The 20,088-nt window shown below is 33.7% G+C and overlaps 1 protein-coding gene and 1 long non-coding RNA gene across 3 annotated transcripts; one reads left to right on the top strand and one right to left on the bottom strand.

Annotated features, from left to right (window-relative positions):
• Nucleotides 1-2,607: 2,607 nt before the first annotated feature.
• On the bottom strand, nt 2,608-7,106 carry LOC111367287. 2 transcript variants are annotated; one of them, XR_002697779.1, is made up of 2 exons: nt 6,625-7,106; nt 2,608-3,004 (listed from the first exon to the last, which is right to left on the bottom strand). It is a non-coding gene; the product is annotated as an uncharacterized LOC111367287 (long non-coding RNA). The 2 variants fall into 2 exon arrangements; XR_002697778.1 differs by lacking the exon at nt 2,608-3,004 and adding an exon at nt 4,491-5,059 and having other exon boundaries at nt 6,625-7,103.
• An 8,626-nt stretch (nt 7,107-15,732) lies between these two features.
• On the top strand, nt 15,733-20,088 carry LOC111366651 (protein HEADING DATE 3B-like). Its single transcript, XM_022987363.1, has 4 exons — nt 15,733-16,746; nt 17,481-18,514; nt 18,752-18,803; nt 18,883-20,088. Exons 1-4 carry the CDS (start codon nt 16,513-16,515, stop codon nt 19,894-19,896), a joined length of 2,334 nt encoding a protein of 777 aa, XP_022843131.1. The 5' UTR covers nt 15,733-16,512; the 3' UTR covers nt 19,897-20,088.

Below are 20,088 nucleotides of genomic sequence, written 5' to 3'. Positions count from 1 at the left end.
ATGGGAAAATTTCATAAGTAAGATATTAATTATGGCACATTTCAAAAATAAGAAAACAAATTTTAAATTTCAAAAATCAGATTTTTATTAAAAATTATTTATCATTTAATTAATTAATTAATTAATTAATTAATTTAGTAATTAAATATATTGAAGTCACGGATTTATATAATTTGGTCACAAATTAACGATTTAATTCGTCACTTATTATTTTTTTGTTACAAATTCGAAATTTTATGTCACAAATTATTTACGATCAAAATTCAAAAAATTTATAGGTCACAGTTTATTCATTGGTTAAAAATAAAAAAATTAAAAGTCACGATTTATTTATTGGTCACAAATCACAAATATTACAAGTTACAACTTCTTATACAATCACAAATTATAAAATTATCGGTCACAGATTAACAATTTTTTAGGTCACACATTATTTTTCGATCAAAATTTATTTTTTTCATTGGTCACATATTACTTATTGGTCACAAATTAACCATTTTAATGATCACAATTAACCAAATAATTTGTGATCACCACCAACACTTACTATTCACAGTCACAATTTTTAGGTCACGTATCCAATTATGAGTCACAGTCACAATTTTCAAGTCACTTATCCAATTGTGAGTCACAAATTAACCAAACCGCCACGACCACCGCCATAACCACCACAACCACCCCCTTTACCAACTGTGACTCCCAAATTGTGAGTGACAATTGGGAGTCACAAACACAATTTTCAGGTCACTGGCCCAATCATTTGTCACAAAATCAACCAAATCGCCACGACTATCACAACCACCATAATCCACCACAGCTACCATCGTCACCACAACCAAGTCAAGCAATTTGCTGGCCACAGACACTATTGATCCACTCGACCAACACCAACATTGTTGCCACCAACACCATACTCCACCGCCTGCACCACATCCAACAACCAAGAAAAAAACAACACCACGATTTGTACCATCAAATCACCATATTCGTCAACCACCACCAAAGCATCAGATCTGCCACCACAAAGTCACCCACCATCTCACCACAACCAGTCAGCAGCCAATACCACTGCACAATAGCACACCCAACCACCGCCCTCTCACAACACCGCAACGCGCACCACTACCTCTCCCACACCCTACGGCACCACACCAGTTCAATACTACCACCACCACACAGCCCACAACACTACACAATCACAGCACACACAACACCACGTCACATCGTCTCTCATGTGTAGATACACGTCGCAATGGCGGTGCGACAGTAGTCATGACTCACTTCGAGTGGCTTCAAGGAGAGGGAGGAACGTGAGGTAGACATGACACCGCTTCACTCCGACGACTACTAGTGGCTTCATTCTGGCGCCGGTGCTCTAAGGTTGAGAGGTTCTCGATGAGACGGTGAATAGAATTGTTGATAGGTGAGGCGGTGAAGTGAGGGTTTGATAGGTGAGGCGACGAGGTGAGGGTCTGATGGTTTACAGAGAGAGAGTCCGCGAGGAGAGGGTTTAGAGAGAGAGTTTGGTAGAAAATGAATAAATTTGGGTTTGAAATTATTATTTATTAGATTAATTTTTAAATATATTAATTAATTAAAAAAATTTCTGATTTGTGAAATATTAACCATGGTATTTTATTTATGAAATGGGGATTTTTAATCTATTAGAATGTGTAATTTCCACTAAATTTATTTAGAAATTTTTAATGATGATTGGACCGTTTATTGCATTATAATAAATCTTTACATTACATTATTTTAAATAAAGCAAAGTGTCCTTATCAAAAAAAAAATATATATATTTCTATAATATATAAAAATATAATAAATCATACATATGTACGTTTTAAATAATTCAATGAAGCTGATTGAAAACACGGAATAAAGTTTAAGTTTCTTTTTTCAGTATAAAATTTGGATCGATTTTATTAATTTTAAATCAATATTCTAAAAAGCTCGTCAATCGTCTAAACTCAAAGCGAGGCATTTTCAAGCAAAATGTCTCGCTTCGAGCCTAAACACTTTCTTTTCGAGGTTGTAGTGCGGGAGTCACTACGATTTCTATACGGTGTCCTAGTCACTAATTCATAATCCCGAACGAAAGAGTAAGCGTGGTCGAAGAAGAGAGGGAAGAAGAGAGGGGAGACGGCTGCAAAACCAACTTTTTATTTAATCAAAATTCATCAACTACTGAATTACAAACCAATGATAGGTTTAAATAATGAAAACCTAGAAATATAGGGCCAAGCCCATTATTTAAGTCCTAATTAAAATACGTAAACTTAAATAAAAGTCCAACTGAAACAATAATAAAAGTCCAACTAAAATACTGAAACAATAATAAAAGTCCAACTATAAGGATGTCCTCATCACAAAGCTTATCCAAATTCAGGGATGCACCTACTTCTAGAACCAAAGGTCAGTTATATAATAAAATCAAGCCTTTGATGCTAATAGATCCATAATAAATAGAAGTCATTCTCATTCAAGACGATAACGTAGATCAAATAAGACAAATATCTATATGCAGTTATATGCTCAAGTCAGGACTATAGGAGACGATTGTGTTCTCTATATAAGGAAACAAATTTTAGCACTAAAATCATCTATCAACAAAACAAAAGACTTACATTAACATAATAAACGTTTACGGAAATTTATGTGCACATATCGAAATAAACAAGTACGGTATTACAGGATAAACCAATATTCACACAAACCAGTGCTAGTAATTCCAATATCTGGAAGCGACCATAAGAATCATAAGACCTTAGTCTAGCCGCAGGACAAGTTGGCAAATCTGCATATTTATTTTCATTCCAGCATAAACATCAGGAATAAAATCACTCAATTTTTCATGATCATGTCACATAAGAGTTTCCAGCTGTTCTAACGGGCTAGCATCTCAACAGGTCTGCATTTGTGACACCTTCCATTGCAGCAATAAGTAGCCAAAACACATATCAAAAGACACCTGGAGCCACCCAATAGTATCACTTGGAAGCTAGAAATACACATCAAATTAGATCAAAATAACCCAATTACTCAAAATCAAGACTGAGAAGCTAACTTTCAAGCAAGAATCATTCCATTGAAGTTCTGAGCCCTATTGTCCAGTACATTGATAGCAAAGATAATAGCACCCGCTACATATACAAGTTCAAAGGTAACAAAAACAAATTTTTTCATCCGAAAACAATCTTCTGGCATGCTTTAGAGATCTGACGAAACATGGTTCATCCAAAAACTGAATGAAGATTATAGAAGTCAAGATATATTTCAATCCACAAAAGAATCAACTTTCAGTCCAACAAAGAAAGTTTTCTCGTCATTTTTACCCATTGCAACTTAAGTCAAATTAAATACAAGCGTGCTTAAGAAGAAACTGTGGAAATCATATTATTAAACCCAAGTTTTTTACAAAAATAATTAAGCCCTTGTTTGAGCCCCATTCTTTTGAAAAAATGCATTTTTCAACAGTATTTTGATATCATTTCAACCACACATTCTTCAATAAAATAATATTATACGCAAATTCAAAAATTTTCCTTATTTTTTATCCACACATTTTCCATCAATAAATTATTCAAAATTCATTCTTTCCACAAAATGGGGCTCAAACAAACGGCCAAGTTAGGATTCGAGGTATTCTCACTCTGAGGATAACAATAATCATACGAAAATTGATATAAGTATGCTATGTATGAAGTTATATTACCATTGTCCCAAATACAAAAAGATCACCTTCTCCTGTTCAATATCTTCTTCAAAACATCTCTTCCATGTGGTGCAGAGTTTACTCTTTTGATTAGTTTCTTTACTTTGAGCACATAAGAGTTACAACATGAACATATAAAAGATATTTGTGGGCATATCAAATGTTGTTATTGTAGAGTAAAATAATTGATTTTTAGTTTTGCTAGCTTAGTGCTCCAAAAGATCACAAGGTTCATCGATTAAATACAAAAAACACTCTGTCTGTGAATAAGGTGGTTTCCAAATTAAACCTTAGATTGAAGCAAACCTTCATTACATGCTTCCAACTTCTCCATTTTTTCCTAAAGACTACTAAGTCCAAGGTTCAAATCCAGGTAAGCCTCAAACTTCCCCTAAAATAACACATGCATACTGTAACACTTTTATTTAACCTTACAAAGACTGATCAGAGAAATATTGAGCACAAGAAGAAATTACCTCGACCAACTTCAACCTTTTTATTTAACCAAAATAAGCAAAGTAAATTATGATGGTATACTTATGAATGAATGTCTTAATCTTCAATTTTAATAGAAGGTATATTGATGGGAAAAAAAAATAAAAAATAAAAAATAACTTCCAAAGTTAAAGACTCATTTCAGGATGAATCCATTTCCTGAAGTTTCATTTTTGTTAGTTTAGTGATTTTCCTTGTTTGATTTCAACATTGAGCTCCTGTTTGACGACCATTGTTTCAAAACTCTTTATTTTACATACTCGTTTTTAATAATATATTCACACAATAAAATATTTTGCATATAAACCCAAAAATTTTTCCTACTTTTTAAACACGCATTCTCTAAAAACTTACAATTTAAAACAGAGTTTTTGCCAAATAATGGCCATCAAACTATGGCTAAGTAATCGAGTTCATTGTAAAATGCATGATTGAATATTAAATACAACATCCTGAAATTTTCTCCTCTAGTTCTTCCCCATTCTCCTCTCAAATTCTCTTTGTTTCTTCATCTTCGTCTCTCCTCTTGTCCTTCTCTATATTCTCGGTTTGACATAGTGTGCTGCATCGTATATATCAGCTGACTAGTCTTTTCATCATCAAATTGATCTCTCTGAACGATTTTCATAAAAACATGCCAGTCTTTATCACTGGGATTGTCCATCTAAAGTATTAGCTCCATTTGAAATGCAAAGGCAAATGGCTTATCGTCCTGCTTTAACCCCTTGCCTTTTAACACCCTATTGCATTCAATGATTCAATCAACACATCTTTGCCACCTCCTTAATCCAACTCAATTATGTCTTTCAAAATCCCAAATTAATTCATCTCTCTTAAGATGGCCACCTATATCAAAATGCACAGAACAAGAATGTAACGTAAAGTAAAAAATATAAGCAACTATGTAAACACACATGGCTAGTAATCTAATTTACCTGTAGGAATTGTTTAAGAAAAGAGATATCTAGTTGAACTTTATTTTATTTAATTTTCTGTAAAATCCACAGCATTCGGTCAGGAGCTTTTAGGTTCCTTTCCAAACGATATCCCCTAACCCTCCATGAATAATAGAAAGGAGTAGTGCATGGAGGGGACATAAAGCCTTACGTCAGGATATACATCAAGAGGATGTAACGAACATTTAAAGCAAGATTCAAACTAGTAAGTATTACTTCTATAACATTTAAAGTAGATAATAGAAATTTTATGAGTTAACATAAGGAACTTGGAGACGGTCTAAAAATATGAGCCCAAACAACTACCCATGAATTTCGGAAGGCTGCAAAACCGTGGAGCACTCTTCTGGACACCAAAATTGGCATGGATTTCAATGAAGTTTTGATTTCCCCAATAACATATTGAGTATTCCAAGCCTCACTAGGCTCTGTGGACACCAATTGAATAGCCACAAGAGAGTCAAGTTCAATCCAAAATTTTTGAACCCCACTTAAGGGTGCTCTTGGCTCCACCTCAACATTAGCGCAATGAGAGTATAGGAGCAGTGTGCCCAAACAACCTGTCTGAGCCACGCCAGCCCCTCACCATCCCCTACTCTGAGGGTTGCCTTTACAACACCCATCCATGTTCACTTCGTACTCTCCCACCAATGGTTTTAGCCAATCATAACAAGCTTATCTAAATTGTGGTGTTTTCTTTGTTTCAACTTAGTTTTCTCGTACTGCACATGAGTTATTCCTATGATAGTTCCATTGAAAAGTTAACTTCCTGGATTATGATTTAGTATGCTGGAATATTGATCATTATAACCAAATAATCTAGCATAGTTTCTATCACAAATCATTAGCTCTAGTTTCGAGCTTCCCATTAGTACCAAATACAAGTCAAACCAAAATTTAGAAGTTAAACCAACCATGTTATGTTGGATAGCTCTAAACTCTTTCTTCTTGACATTCAAGCCAAACACCACATGCACTACATTTTGCATATTCTTACTCAAGCTTTGGTTTAAAATTATGCAAAATGAATCTAAAACAACCCCCTGTTCCAAGGAAATTAAAGGAAAAGTTAAACCAAAAACCCGGGGGTGGGGGGGGTGGGGGGCAATACCAATAGTAAATTATTTTCATTTTTGTTTAAAACATAATTAAACGTAGGCTGCAGAGGAGATTGATACATTCGGTTTTCGCATTTTTACAAATTTCTTTTTCGATTTATTCAAAACACTATCTTCTTCAGCACCAAAAATTGACTGACATGAAAACTCCAGAATTAGAAACCCCTAACATTGTACATTATTATCCAATCATAACACGTGAACTCTTGTTTATATATACAATTAGTGCATGTGTATGTGCATAAAATTACCTATGAGATGAAAATTTCAAAATATTGTAAAAGCTAATGATTCTTGAATTCCATCCAATAACAATTAAATACGAATGAAATAGCACCTGAATTTCGATATCCAGAACGTTCACCTAAAGCATTTGACAAATTCCTCAACAATTTCGATGAAACTGCAAAAAAAAAATAAAAAAAACCTCTTTCCGCGGCAGAAACCTTAACAATAAACATAGCTTCAAATATTTCTGACTGAAACCCTACAATATAGACGATTTTTTTTGACAAAAACCTCATCAAATTGACATCCAGATATTCCATCAGTGCTGCTCATCGAAATCCTCAATAATATATAGATAAAACTGCAAATTTTCCAAAAAAAAAAAAAGGATAATTTCTCCACAAAACCGCACTCGAGGATTGAAGTTTCAAAAAAATTTGGACCATTTCTCGATTTGTGCGTGTCATCCTTGCGCAGGGGCCATGCTAATCTTCTCTGTATCGTTCCAATTTTATCGGATGTCCCCGAAGGGACGAAACGGTCTTGTTAGCGTTTGCAATATAAACTGGTAAAGAATTCTAGATGTTGTCGATGTGGGAGTTCAACACTTGAGATTCAATTTGAATAGGACTGGTAAGTTTTTGGGCTCGGGTACTCAATTACGGGCCAGGCCTTGTTGATGGGATTGGACCACGAGCTCGGTCCTTATTTATATTTATTGTCTATAATGGATCTTTTGTCTACCTTAAATTTATGGGAAAATTTCATAAGTAAGATATTAATTATGGCACATTTCAAAAATAAGAAAATAAGTTTTAAATTTCAAAAATCAGATTTTTATTAAAAATTATTTATCATTTAATTAATTAAATAATTAATTTAGTAATTAAATATATTGAAATCACGGATTTATATAATTTGGTTACAAATTAACGATTTAATTCATCACTTATTATTTTTTTGTTACAAATTCGAAATTTTATGTCACAAATTATTTACGATCAAAATTCAAAAAATTTATAGGTCACAGTTTATTCATTGGTTAAAAAAAAAAAATTAAAAGTCACGATTTATTTATTGGTCACAAATCACAAATATTACAAGTCACAACTTCTCATACAATCACAAATTATAAAATTATCGGTCACAGATTAACAATTTTTTAGGTCACAAATTATTTTTCGATCACAATTTATTTTTTTCATTGGTCACATATTACTTATTGATCACAAATTAACCATTTTAATGATCACAATTAACCAAATAATTTGTAACCACCACCAACACTTACTATTCACAGTCACAATTTTTAGGTCACATATCCAATTATGAGTCACAGTCACAATTTTCAAGTCATTTATCTAATTGTGAGTCACAAATCAACCAAACCGCCATGGCCACCACAACCACCTCCTTTACCAACTGTGACTCCCAAATTGTGAGTGACAATTGGGAGTCACAAACACAATTTTCAGGTCACTGGCCCAATTATTTGTCACAAAATCAACCAAATCGCCACGACTATCACAACCACCATAATCCACCACAACTACTATCGTCACCACAACCAAGTCAAGCAATTTACTGGCCACAGACACTATTGATCCACTCGGCCAACACCAACATTGCTGCCACCAACACCATACTCCACCGCCTGCACCGCATCCAACAACCAAGAAAAAAACAACACCACGATCTGTACCATCAAATCACCATATTCGTCAACCACCACCAAAGCATCAGATCTGCCACCACAAAGTCACCCACCATCTCACCACAACCAGTCAGCAACCAATACCACTGTACAATAGCACACCCAACCACCGCCCTCTCACAACACCGCAACGCGCACCACTACCTTTCCCACACCCTACGGCACCACACCAGTTCAATACTACCACCACCACACAGCCCACAACACTACACAATCATAGCACACACAGCACCACGTCACATCGTCTCTCACGTCTAGATACACGTCGCAATGGCGGTGCGACAGTAGTCATGACTCACTTCGAGTGGCTTCAAGGAGAGGAGGAACGTGAGGTAGACATGACACCGCTTCACTCCGAAGACTACTAGTGGCTTCATTCCGGCGCCGGTGCTCTAAGGTTGAGAGGTTCTCGGTGAGACGGTGAATAGAATCGTTGATAGGTGAGGCGGTGAAGTGAGGGTTTCATAGGCGAGGCGGCGAGGTGAGGGTCTGATGGTTTACAGAGAGAGAGTCGGCGAGGTGAGGGTTTAGAGAGAGTTTGGTAGAAAATGAATAAATTTGGGTTTGAAATTATTATTTATTAGATTAATTTTTAAATATATTAATTAATTAAAAAAATTTCTGATTTGTGAAATATTAACCATGGCATTTTATTTATGAAATGAGGATTTTTAATCTATTAGAATGTGTAATTTCCACTAAATTTATTTAGAAATTTTTAATGATGACTGGACCGTTTATTGCATTATAATAAATCTTTACATTACATTATTTTAAATAAAGCAAAGTGTCCTTATCAAAAAAAAATATATTTCTATAACTTATAAAAATATAATAAATCATACATATGTACGTTTTAAATAATTTAATAAAGCTGATTGAAAACACGGAATAAAGTTTAAGTTTCTTTTTTCAGTATAAAATTTGTATCGATTTTATTAATTTTAAATCAATATTCTAAAAAGCTCGTCAATCGTCTAAACTCAAAGCGAGGCATTTTCAAGCAAAATGTCTCGCTTCGAGCCTAAACACTTTCTTTTCTTTCTTTTTAATTTCTAAATGGTTGAATCTTTGCGACTTATCTTTCTTCTTCCATATGCGCTCTTTATTAGTTTTTTTATTTTTTCTTTTAAAAGTCTTCTATTTGGCCTTTTTTTATTATTTAAAAAAAAACTTTTCATTTGACTTTAATTTCAAGATTTTAAAAGATTTTATCAGTATTAAAGTTAAAAATTACTTTATCCAATAAATAGTTAAATAAGATTTAATGTACGATGCTATCTACATAATGTAATTATGATCTTGAACCCGTTATTCTGTTGAAAAATTCGAAAGCATATATATAATTCATATAAATTTATTAAGTAAAACTTGTATAATTGAAATTTGAAATTATGAAAAAATAGTCTAATTTTTGAAATTCGAAAACTTCAATATTGTATAATTGACTAATAGTATAAATTATTAAGTAAGTATAATATTTTATAATTTTATTCGTTTGATATGTATTATTTTAATTATTGAATAATTTTTAAAACAATTAAAAATTAAACAAAATATTAAAAATAGGAAAAGGCTTTTTTAAACCTAAGCCCTTAAACATGTAAAGCTTGAAGTTTCGCCTTCGAACCTATCCACGCTTTACGTTTTTTAGAATAATATTTTAAAAACAAAAGAACCATTTTGAACAATTTATATTTCTGAGAAAAGATGATAAAAAATAAATAAATAAATAAATAAAAAGCCTTTTAAACCTGAAATGGTGCTCTTAATTGTTTTCCAAAATAACATGTATTTGTGTCGATTTGTTAGTTAAACGGTAAATTTATCAAGCAATTTGTTGAAAATTTATCAAGTAAATTTATCAAAAAAGTAGTAACAAAATTTATCAAGCAAAAGCCATACACATGAAGCCTTTGTTTGTCAATCATTTTATCACATTATTTTTTTCTACTGTACTCATTTTCAACCACTTATTCTTCATTAAAATAATATTATACATAAATCACAAAACTTTTCTTTTGTTTTAACCACACATTTGAACATCAATCACTATTTTATAATACACTTTTTGAAATTAAGAAGGTACAAACAAGCCCTAAGGTAATAAACACTGGTGAAAATAGGACTGTGCAGGGATTACAGGCTCAGCATTAACAAGGCATCCTATAGATATCTCACAATGGGTGGGATCAGTATTTTTTTTATTTTTTTTTTGCCATTTTTTATTACAATGAGGTCCCGCGTGGACGCGACCCCCATGGGAGTGCCATGTAGGAGACCTGTAAGTTGCTGCCCAGCCTGCCCTGTACACCCAGTTTGATTGGTGCTCATATTTCAATAAACAAGAATGGTAAACCAATATTCACACAAAGGAGTGCTAGCAATTCCAATATCTTGCCACAGCCCACAACACTACACAATCATAGCACACACAGCACCACGTCACATCGTCTCTCACGTCTAGATACACGTCGCAATGGCGGTGCGACAGTAGTCATGACTCACTTCGAGTGGCTTCAAGGAGAGGAGGAACGTGAGGTAGACATGACACCGCTTCACTCCGAAGACTACTAGTGGCTTCATTCCGGCGCCGGTGCTCTAAGGTTGAGAGGTTCTCGGTGAGACGGTGAATAGAATCGTTGATAGGTGAGGCGGTGAAGTGAGGGTTTCATAGGCGAGGCGGCGAGGTGAGGGTCTGATGGTTTACAGAGAGAGAGTCCGCGAGGAGAGGGTTTAGAGAGAGAGTTTGGTAGAAAATGAATAAATTTGGGTTTGAAATTATTATTTATTAGATTAATTTTTAAATATATTAATTAATTAAAAAAATTTCTGATTTGTGAAATATTAACCATGGCATTTTATTTATGAAATGAGGATTTTTAATCTATTAGAATGTGTAATTTCCACTAAATTTATTTAGAAATTTTTAATGATGACTGGACCGTTTATTGCATTATAATAAATCTTTACATTACATTATTTTAAATAAAGCAAAGTGTCCTTATCAAAAAAAAATATATTTCTATAACTTATAAAAATATAATAAATCATACATATGTACGTTTTAAATAATTTAATAAAGCTGATTGAAAACACGGAATAAAGTTTAAGTTTCTTTTTTCAGTATAAAATTTGTATCGATTTTATTAATTTTAAATCAATATTCTAAAAAGCTCGTCAATCGTCTAAACTCAAAGCGAGGCATTTTCAAGCAAAATGTCTCGCTTCGAGCCTAAACACTTTCTTTTCTTTCTTTTTAATTTCTAAATGGTTGAATCTTTGCGACTTCTCTTTCTTCTTCCATATGCGCTCTTTATTAGTTTTTTTATTTTTTCTTTTAAAAGTCTTCTATTTGGCTTTTTTTTATTATTTAAAAAAAACTTTTCATTTGACTTTAATTTCAAGTTTTTAAAAGATTTTATCAGTATTAAAGTTAAAAATTACTTTATCCAATAAATAGTTAAATAAGATTTAAGGTACGATGCTATCTACATAATGTAATTATAATCTTGAACCCATTATTCTGTTGAAAAATTCGAAAGCATATATAAAATTCATATAAATCTATTAAGTAAGACTTGTTAAATTGAAATTTGAAATTATGAAAAAATAGTCTAATTTTTGCAATTCGAAAACTTCAATATTGTATAATTGACTAATACTATAAATTATTAAGTATAATATTTTATAATTTTATTCGTTTGATATGTATTATTTTAATTATTGAATAATTTTTAAAACAATTAAAAATTAAACAAAATATTAAAAATAGGAAAAGGCTTTTTTAAACATAAGCCCTTAAACATGTAAAGCTTGAAGTTTCGCCTCCGAACCTATCCACGCTTTACGTTTTTTAGAATAATATTTTAAAAACAAAAGAACCATTTTGAACAATTTATATTTCTGAGAAAAGATGATAAAAAAAAAATAAATAAATAAATAAATAAAAAGCCTTTTAAACCTGAAATGGTGCTCTTAATTGTTTTCCAAAATAACATGTATTTGTGTCGATTTGTTAGTTAAACGGTAAATTTATCAAGCAATTTGTTGAAAATTTATCTAGTAAAATTATCAAAAAAGTAGTAACAAAATTTATCAAGCAAAAGCCATACACATGAAGCCTTTGTTTGTCAACCATTCTATCACATTATTTTTTTCTACTATACTCATTTTCAACCACTTATTTTTCATTAAAATAATATTATACATAAATCCCAAAACTTTTCTTTTGTTTTAATCACACATTTGAACATCAATCACTATTTTATAATACACTTTTTGAAATTAAGAAGGTACAAACAAGCCCTAAGGTAATAAACACTGGTGGAAAGTTGGGATTACAGGCTCAGCATTAACAGGGCATCCTATAGATATCTCACAATGGGTGGGATCATTAATTTATTTTTATTTTTTGCCATTTTTTATTACAATGAGGTCCCGCGTGGACCCGACCCCCATGGGAGTGCCATGTAGGAGACCTGTAAGTTGCTGCCCAGCCTGCCCTGTACACCCAGTTTGATTGGTGCTCATATTTCAATAAACAAGAATGGTAAACCAATATTCACATAAAGGAGTGCTAGCAATTCCAATATCTTGCCATGACTTTAGTGCAGTCCAGAAGAATATAGGCAAATCTGCATATTTATTTTCATCCAAGCAAAAACATCAGAAGTAAAGAGAGTCACAGTCGATTAACTGCCCCAAAGGAATGATCACTCAATTTTTCATGACCATGGCTAGCATCTCTATATAGATGACATTGTGAAATTTCTAGGCATCTCAGGTTCTATTCACGACGTCTTCTAGTGTCGCAATAAGCCGAAATTCAAACTTGAAGACACTTGAAGCCAACTGATAGACCTTTTTATGAAGGTAAAGTAAATCCCCCATATTGTTTGGAAGCTAGAAATGCAAGTCAAATAAAATAACCCACTCAATCACAATCAAGACTAAGAATCTAACATGCAACCAAGAATCATTCCATTGAAGTTCCGAACATAGAATCTAGTACATCGATAGCATATGCTACGTATACAAGTTCACAGGTAACAAAATCAAAATTTCTCGTGCAAAAACAATCTTATGATATGCTTTAGAGATCTGAAGAAACATGATTCAACCAAAAACTAAACAAGATTACAGAAATCAGGACACAGTTCAATCCACAAAAGAATCCTTAACTTTCAATCCAACCAAGAAAGTTTCCTCATCCATAACTTTCAGTCCAATCATTAGTTACATTACCATCGTACTAAGGCCTTAACATTGTACACCATTATCCAATCTTAACACGAGAAAATCTTGTTTATACATACGGTGAGTCGTGTGCATATGAGATGAAAATTTCGAAATATCAATAAAAGCTAAAGAATCTTGAATTTGGAGTATGTTTGGCCAGCAGGAAATCGAACCCATCCAATAACAATTAAATACAAAAGACATATAGATCCTGAATTTCTACATCTTCAGTAGAGCCTCAGGCATCACACGAAGACCTCAATAATTTCGATGAAACTGCAAATCAAAACAATAATTCGCGACAGTAACCTTGATAATAAAACGAAGCTTCAATTTTGTTTGCCTGAATTTCTCCATCCATAAGGTACATTAAGAATCACCCAACAAAACAACCTCAAGAATTCGATTAAGCTTCAACAATTTAGGTGAAAATGCAAATAAAAATAATAATAATAATAATAAAAGGGGATCATCCTTCAAAGCAAACCCTAACAATTTAGAAGAATTGTTCACGAAAAACCTTATCAAATTGGACAACCCAGAAGATCCATAAGAGTCGCTTGCCTAAAGTATCCTCAGTGATTTAGATAAAACTGCAAATTAACTAAAAATAAAAATAAAAATAAAGGATAATTTCTCCACAAAAACCTCCCTCGAGGATCAAAGTCCCAAAAAAATTTGGACCATTTCTCGATTTGTGCGTGTCATCCTTGCGCAGGGATGCGTTTCCACGGTGCTCGTTTTTCCAATTATGAAGCGTGGGCTAATCTTCTCTGTATCGTTCCAATTTTATCGGATGTCCCCGAAGGGACGAAACGCAGTTTACAGCTTCTAGAATATAAAATGATAAAGAATTTTGTGTTTGGTCGATGTGGGACTAAATAGTTAAGATTTAGTTCGAATACGACTAGAAAGGCTGTGGGCTCGGCTTCTTATTCAGGGGCGCCACATGGGCCTGTAACCAAAATTCTGGCTAAATTATCCGTTTGAGTAGTTTTATTGTCGTCCCAATTCTGGTCTGAGCCTTGTTGATGGGATTGGACACTTGCGATTAATTTAAAATTAATTTTTGCATTATTATATTATTTTTTGGATGATTTTAAACTTATTACAAGCCAAATATTTCAATAATACTATACTTTTTATTTTTCAATATGTAATAAAATTGTCATGTAAGAATTTCGTGTTATTAATTCTGAATTAATTGACATTTACATTAATCTAAACTCAACGAATCTTGACCTGATGAATTTTGATTTACATAAATTTAGAATTATTATAGATGAATTTATTTCTATTCACGTATCTGAAAATTCTAATGAGAGTTTAAATTCATATACTAACAATTAATTTTTATATATCAAATGTAGTATAAAAATGTTGTTCATATGTAATATTTTATCATCAAAAAGGTTGAATCATAGAAGTTGAGTTTTGACTATACAATTTTCTTATCTTAAATTTTTATTCAAATTTTATTTTCTATAATTTGTTTGAAACTCATCAAATCTTCTAAACAAATTGATATCAAGTATTACTTATACAATACTTATAAAATATTTTAGAATAATGCATAATACATGTTTAACTTTGACTAGTATATATATATATATATAAAGATTGGGATGGCATTAATTTCAATTACGATGGCATACGAGAAAATTTTGTAGCGATGGTTATTGTCAATGCAAACTATTTAGTCATTGTTTGATGATCATTCTTTTGAAAAATGATTTTTTAAATATTGATTTTTTGAAAAATGTGAGATTAAAAAATAAGAAAAAATGAATTTATGTGTAAAATATTTTATTGTGTGAATATGTGTTAAAAATCAGTATGAGAACAAAAGAGTTTTATTTTAAATGAAAACAAAATGATCACACGTTTTAGTCATACACAATTTTCATCAACTTTTAATCATACATTTCATATGATCCACTAACTTTTATTAACGTTATTTGCTAAAATCTTACATCAAACAAGCACAAAATCTCACGGGACTTTCAAGTAATTTAAAACTAAACATTAAGTGATTTGACAATTTTTTTTCATTAAATTTTATATAGTGTTAAATTCTCATGAAATTTGAACCTCTATATTCACAGTCTTAATTACGAAAGGACCTAGATTCACTCATTGAAATAGCTTAAGAACCGACCTATAAATTTCCTAACATATTAATTAATACAGAAAATAACAAGATAAAAAGGTGATATTTTTTTGGTGGAAAACTTGGTTATTGCAAAGGTAAGTTGATGGCGATCTTTAACAGATTTTTCGTTAAAAGATTGGCCAAATTTAACGTAGTAGCAGACGTGGTTACAACTTCACCATTTGGTTTCTGCAGCTGTTTCTGCGTTGCCATTGAATTCGCAGGGCATGGAATGGAATTTGGAGGGAGATAATTGAATACAAAGACTCAGTCTACTGTCCCATTCATTTCTTTTTCAGGCCCCTAATTTTGACCCCTAAAATCATTTTTTATCGTTCTAGATTCTGAGGCGACCCTCTTCTTTCGCTGATCCTGATATATCTCCTCTATCCATCTCCTACCTTATATGATATTGATACTCTCTGTTTTTAAGCGCTCCATTTTCTTGTGTGTTTTCAGTTAAAAGATTTGGTTTATTGTCTTCCAAGATGGCCTGATTTTCGTTGAAGTGAGATTTTTTTGGGGTCTGCCTTTTGAGTTTCTGCTTGAAATGTTGGATTTCTTGGAATAATGCACCTTGAATGGGTTGCTTATGAATTTCCTGTGTAGTTCTAAGCTCTACTGTTCTCTGGTTTTCCATTCTCAATTTCAAAATTTGATCTCTATACATTCTTAATGTTGGGTGCTTGGAAATTGTTTTTCGAACTGAAATAATTGTTCCTTTGTGGTGGAGTAATTATATCATTCCCATACTTTTTGTTGCAATTTTGAACTGTTCCAATTGGTGCTGGTAAGCATTCTTGGAAATAAGATAATTGTTTAAATTAGAGGGAATATTTCTTGTTGAAAGAAGTGGGATTTTATCAGTTGAAGCATTGTGAAATTATAGGATGAAAAGTGGGAGAGATGAAGGAAAATCAATGGATCCTCTATTCCCTAGGCTTCATATTAGTGATGCATATAAAGGAGGGCCAAGGGCACCTCCAAGGAACAAGATGGCTCTCTATGAACAGTTTAGTGTATCCTCTCAAAGTCCGAGGTTCACCTCTGGATCAATGACAATGCTGCCTCTTCCTACTGGTAGTGGTGGTAGTAGCTTCTTTCCAAAAGCATCCTCGGGCCAAGTGAGTTGGATAAGTTGCTACAACTTCTGCTTTCTCGTATTATTTCACCTTTACTTTGATTGAGTATATTTATTTTAGGAACATTATGTTTGAAATATCATGCTTAAACTGCAAACTGTAACTGAACTTTTTCGTGCATTTGCGTTCCTACAGAGCATGTACTGTATGCACTACTAGGCATGACTGGACAACGGACAAAATTTTAGCTTCTTTTTTCGTCCATGAATGTTTAGTCTTTTGTAACAAACAAGCCACGGAAGTACGGTTAATACCTTATATAATTTCATTGGCACAGCTCCATTTATTTCCCTCAAAAAAGTCATGTCAGTCCTCTATTAATCATCATCAGAAAAAGTTTGAACCATGACAATTCACAAACAATCTCTTTGTAAGACTATGAATTTTCTTATATCGAAGAATCGAATTACATTTCACGTGTTCACAGCTTACACGCTAATTATTTATTTGCTTCATTTCTTCATAGCTTAAGAGAAATTACATAAATTTGTCAATTTGTCTGACAGTATGAAGTTGTTCAGCTTTTGCCTCAAAAGAATGCTTGTCATGGTTAAGTTTGCTTCATACGGTTTGAAGCAAGATTCATCTTCTGCGATATTTACGTTTTTCTGATTTAAAAAGCTCACAAAGTAAGAGTCTTGAAAATGACAATGTAATTGAGTGCTGCTTGAATTAATCTCTACTGTCTTTACCTAAATTGTCTGAAATGACTACAGGTTGGTGGTTTCCAGAAGACGGTAGTTCCTACATTCTGTAGCTTGCCAGGATCTTCTCTCTCTATGGAAAGATATCCTTCTTATCAGCCTGTAGGAGTAAATTTGAATATGGCATTAACGAATACTGAACCGCAAAAATTGGTGCCAAAGAATAATCAAAGTTCAAATGCTTCGGGGAGTTCAATGCTGACAGCCGCGCGTAACTTGTCTTTGCCACGCGGTTTCTCCGGTAATGAGAACTGTTGCATGAAGAAGCCTGGAGATGAAAATGATATTAGAGTACCGCCTTTTATGCAATCGGAGATAACTCTTGACTATGGTAACCTTCAGTCGCATTTGGATAAAGAAAAAGTCACTGCCTTCAACTCAATCTCTTTAGGGAAACTCCAAGCTTCTAGCTTAAAACTGCCACAGGAGGCAGGCAGTGCAGATGGGAGATCAAGGGAACATCAGAGGAATCAAACTGAGAAAGACGATAAACTATTGTATACCATTGAGCACAATTCTGAGAAGCCTATTCATATTTTGTCAATGGGAGAGAAGAGTTTGGCTGATGCAGCTTCAAGTCCTCGAGCCGGAGATAAAGTCTTCGAGCCCGGTTACAGGTCACTCAAATCTATAAATCAGGACAAGAAAATCGGTTCGGTGAATGAGGTAATCAGATCCCACGAGCCTTGTGCACAGACATATCAAGTGTGTAAAGTTGTCCAAGAAGGCAAGGCTACTAAAGATGATATACACAGTGTGACCGAAATGACCACGAGAAAGAGAAGTGCTTCTGCAATGGATGATTCATCACATTCCACTCCACTACTTGAAGATAGTAATATAAGGCTGATTAATCTTGAATCTGTTAACGAGTGTTCCAAAAATAAGGATATTAGGTCCTCAAAGGTAGGAAATGTTGACAGAAAGCTGGGTATTTCCGTGACATCAGAGGCTGGCCCTTTACCAGCTCTCAATTTAGCTCCTGATGATGTAGTTGAAGCTATAGGTCTAGAATTATTCTGGAAAGCAAGAAGAACGATTGCAGAGTAAGTATCTCTAACGCGGTTTATGCTACGAAGACTTGCATTGATCTTTCCCTGAAAATAAGAACTGTTAATTTGTGAATTCTTTAATATAATTTGAATCTGATGGCATGCGATAAGCATTTACTTAATTCTATGTTATCCACAATTTTAAGGCCTCTGCCGCCAGGATTTATAAATAATTTAAATGGTTATGCTTCTTCATATGCTGTTAAACTCACCCTATTCAGCTTTTTGCAGTCAGCAAAGAATTTTTTCTGTGCAAATATTCGAGTTACATAGACTGATACAGGCAAGTTTGGCTATATGATGTTTATGGGAATTTATATTCAGGATATCATTACATTAATTTCTGGTAATACTTTTAACAGGTTCAGAGATCTATAGCTGGATCACCCGAAGTGTTGTACAAAAACATCTATTTGGGCAAACCACCTATCAAATTTCCTTCTATGAATAAGCTACTGCCCAAGAATGTCCCAGAACCACCCCCAACATTTGCTAAACCAAAAATCAATCCTCAAAAGTTGAATCCCTCCAACTATCACGGAGCAGAGGCTGTATGTGGGACCAACAAAGGTAATCTTGCTCAGAAGTCAATGCATAAGCGTACGCCAACATCGTTATTAACAGACATCGACGCTAAATTGGCACCTTGGTGTTTCCATCCTCCGTCAGGATATCAGTGGTTAGTTCCTGTACGATCTCCTACACAGGGACTTATTTACAGGCCATATATGGGGCTATGTCCTCCAACTGTTGGTTACATGGCACCAGTTTATGGAAATTGTGGGCCTCTTAGCTTAAGTGCAGTGGGTGGAACGGCTTATGGTGTCCCGGCTCCTAATCAACAAGGTCTCAGATTTTTTTCTGGCCCGATACTCGCTCAGAATTACTTTCAACAATGTGATATGCCAATCATAGCTGCAAATGGCTCAAATCTTGAAGTCGAGCAGATGCCCCAGTTTTTAGTAGATCAGTCAACTGGACCAAATAAGCACTCATCGGAACGTGACCTCAACTTTTCCTTACCATGTCAAAGCTTGTGTAACGTATCCAGCCAACAGAGTAGAATAGTTTCTGATTCTGGCGGAAATTTGCATGCTTCTAAAGAAAGCGATTTGCAAGGAAGCACTGCAAGTAGTCCTGAGTGGTCACAAGGAGAAGGACTCTCTTTTTTCCCTATGACTCCGATCCTCAAGATTTCAAAAGCCCAATGTAACGAGCAGCAGACACAAGTGATTAAGGTTGTGCCTCATAAGCCTAAGTTGGCTTCTGAATCTGCAGCCCGAATTTTCCAGTCTATACAAGAAGAAAGAAAGAAACATCAGGAGCTTTATCCCTTTTCGGCAGAGGAATCCCCGCCGAGTAAAACCGGTTTGTAACTGTCGTTTCCCATTCTTGAGTACATGATTTGATATGTGATTTTGTAGTTCTTTCTCCCAATTGTTAATTTACTGTAAATATATACACACGACAGGATCAAGGGATCAGTTGTCAATATATCGCTTTCATTTCTATTTATGTATAGGTTTGATGACAGCAGATGGTAGTAACATGAATTGTCAAGTTGTGCA

This window comes from Olea europaea, chromosome 18 (assembly GCF_002742605.1).
Source record: "Olea europaea var. sylvestris chromosome 18, O_europaea_v1, whole genome shotgun sequence".
Taxonomy (NCBI): domain Eukaryota; kingdom Viridiplantae; phylum Streptophyta; class Magnoliopsida; order Lamiales; family Oleaceae; genus Olea; species Olea europaea.
This window is presented reverse-complemented; position numbering and strand designations above follow the sequence as displayed.

What these genes read in the sequence shown, in the direction of transcription:
- LOC111366651 (XM_022987363.1), top strand. Translation starts at nt 16,513, where the DNA reads ATGAAAAGTGGGAGAGATGAAGGAAAATCAATGGATCCTCTATTCCCT. An exon ending in CAAAAGCATCCTCGGGCCAA is followed by an intron (nt 16,747 to 17,480) that starts GTGAGTTGGATA and finishes AAATGACTACAG; the next exon opens with GTTGGTGGTTTCCAGAAGAC. An exon ending in GCAAGAAGAACGATTGCAGA is followed by an intron (nt 18,515 to 18,751) that starts GTAAGTATCTCT and finishes AGCTTTTTGCAG; the next exon opens with TCAGCAAAGAATTTTTTCTG.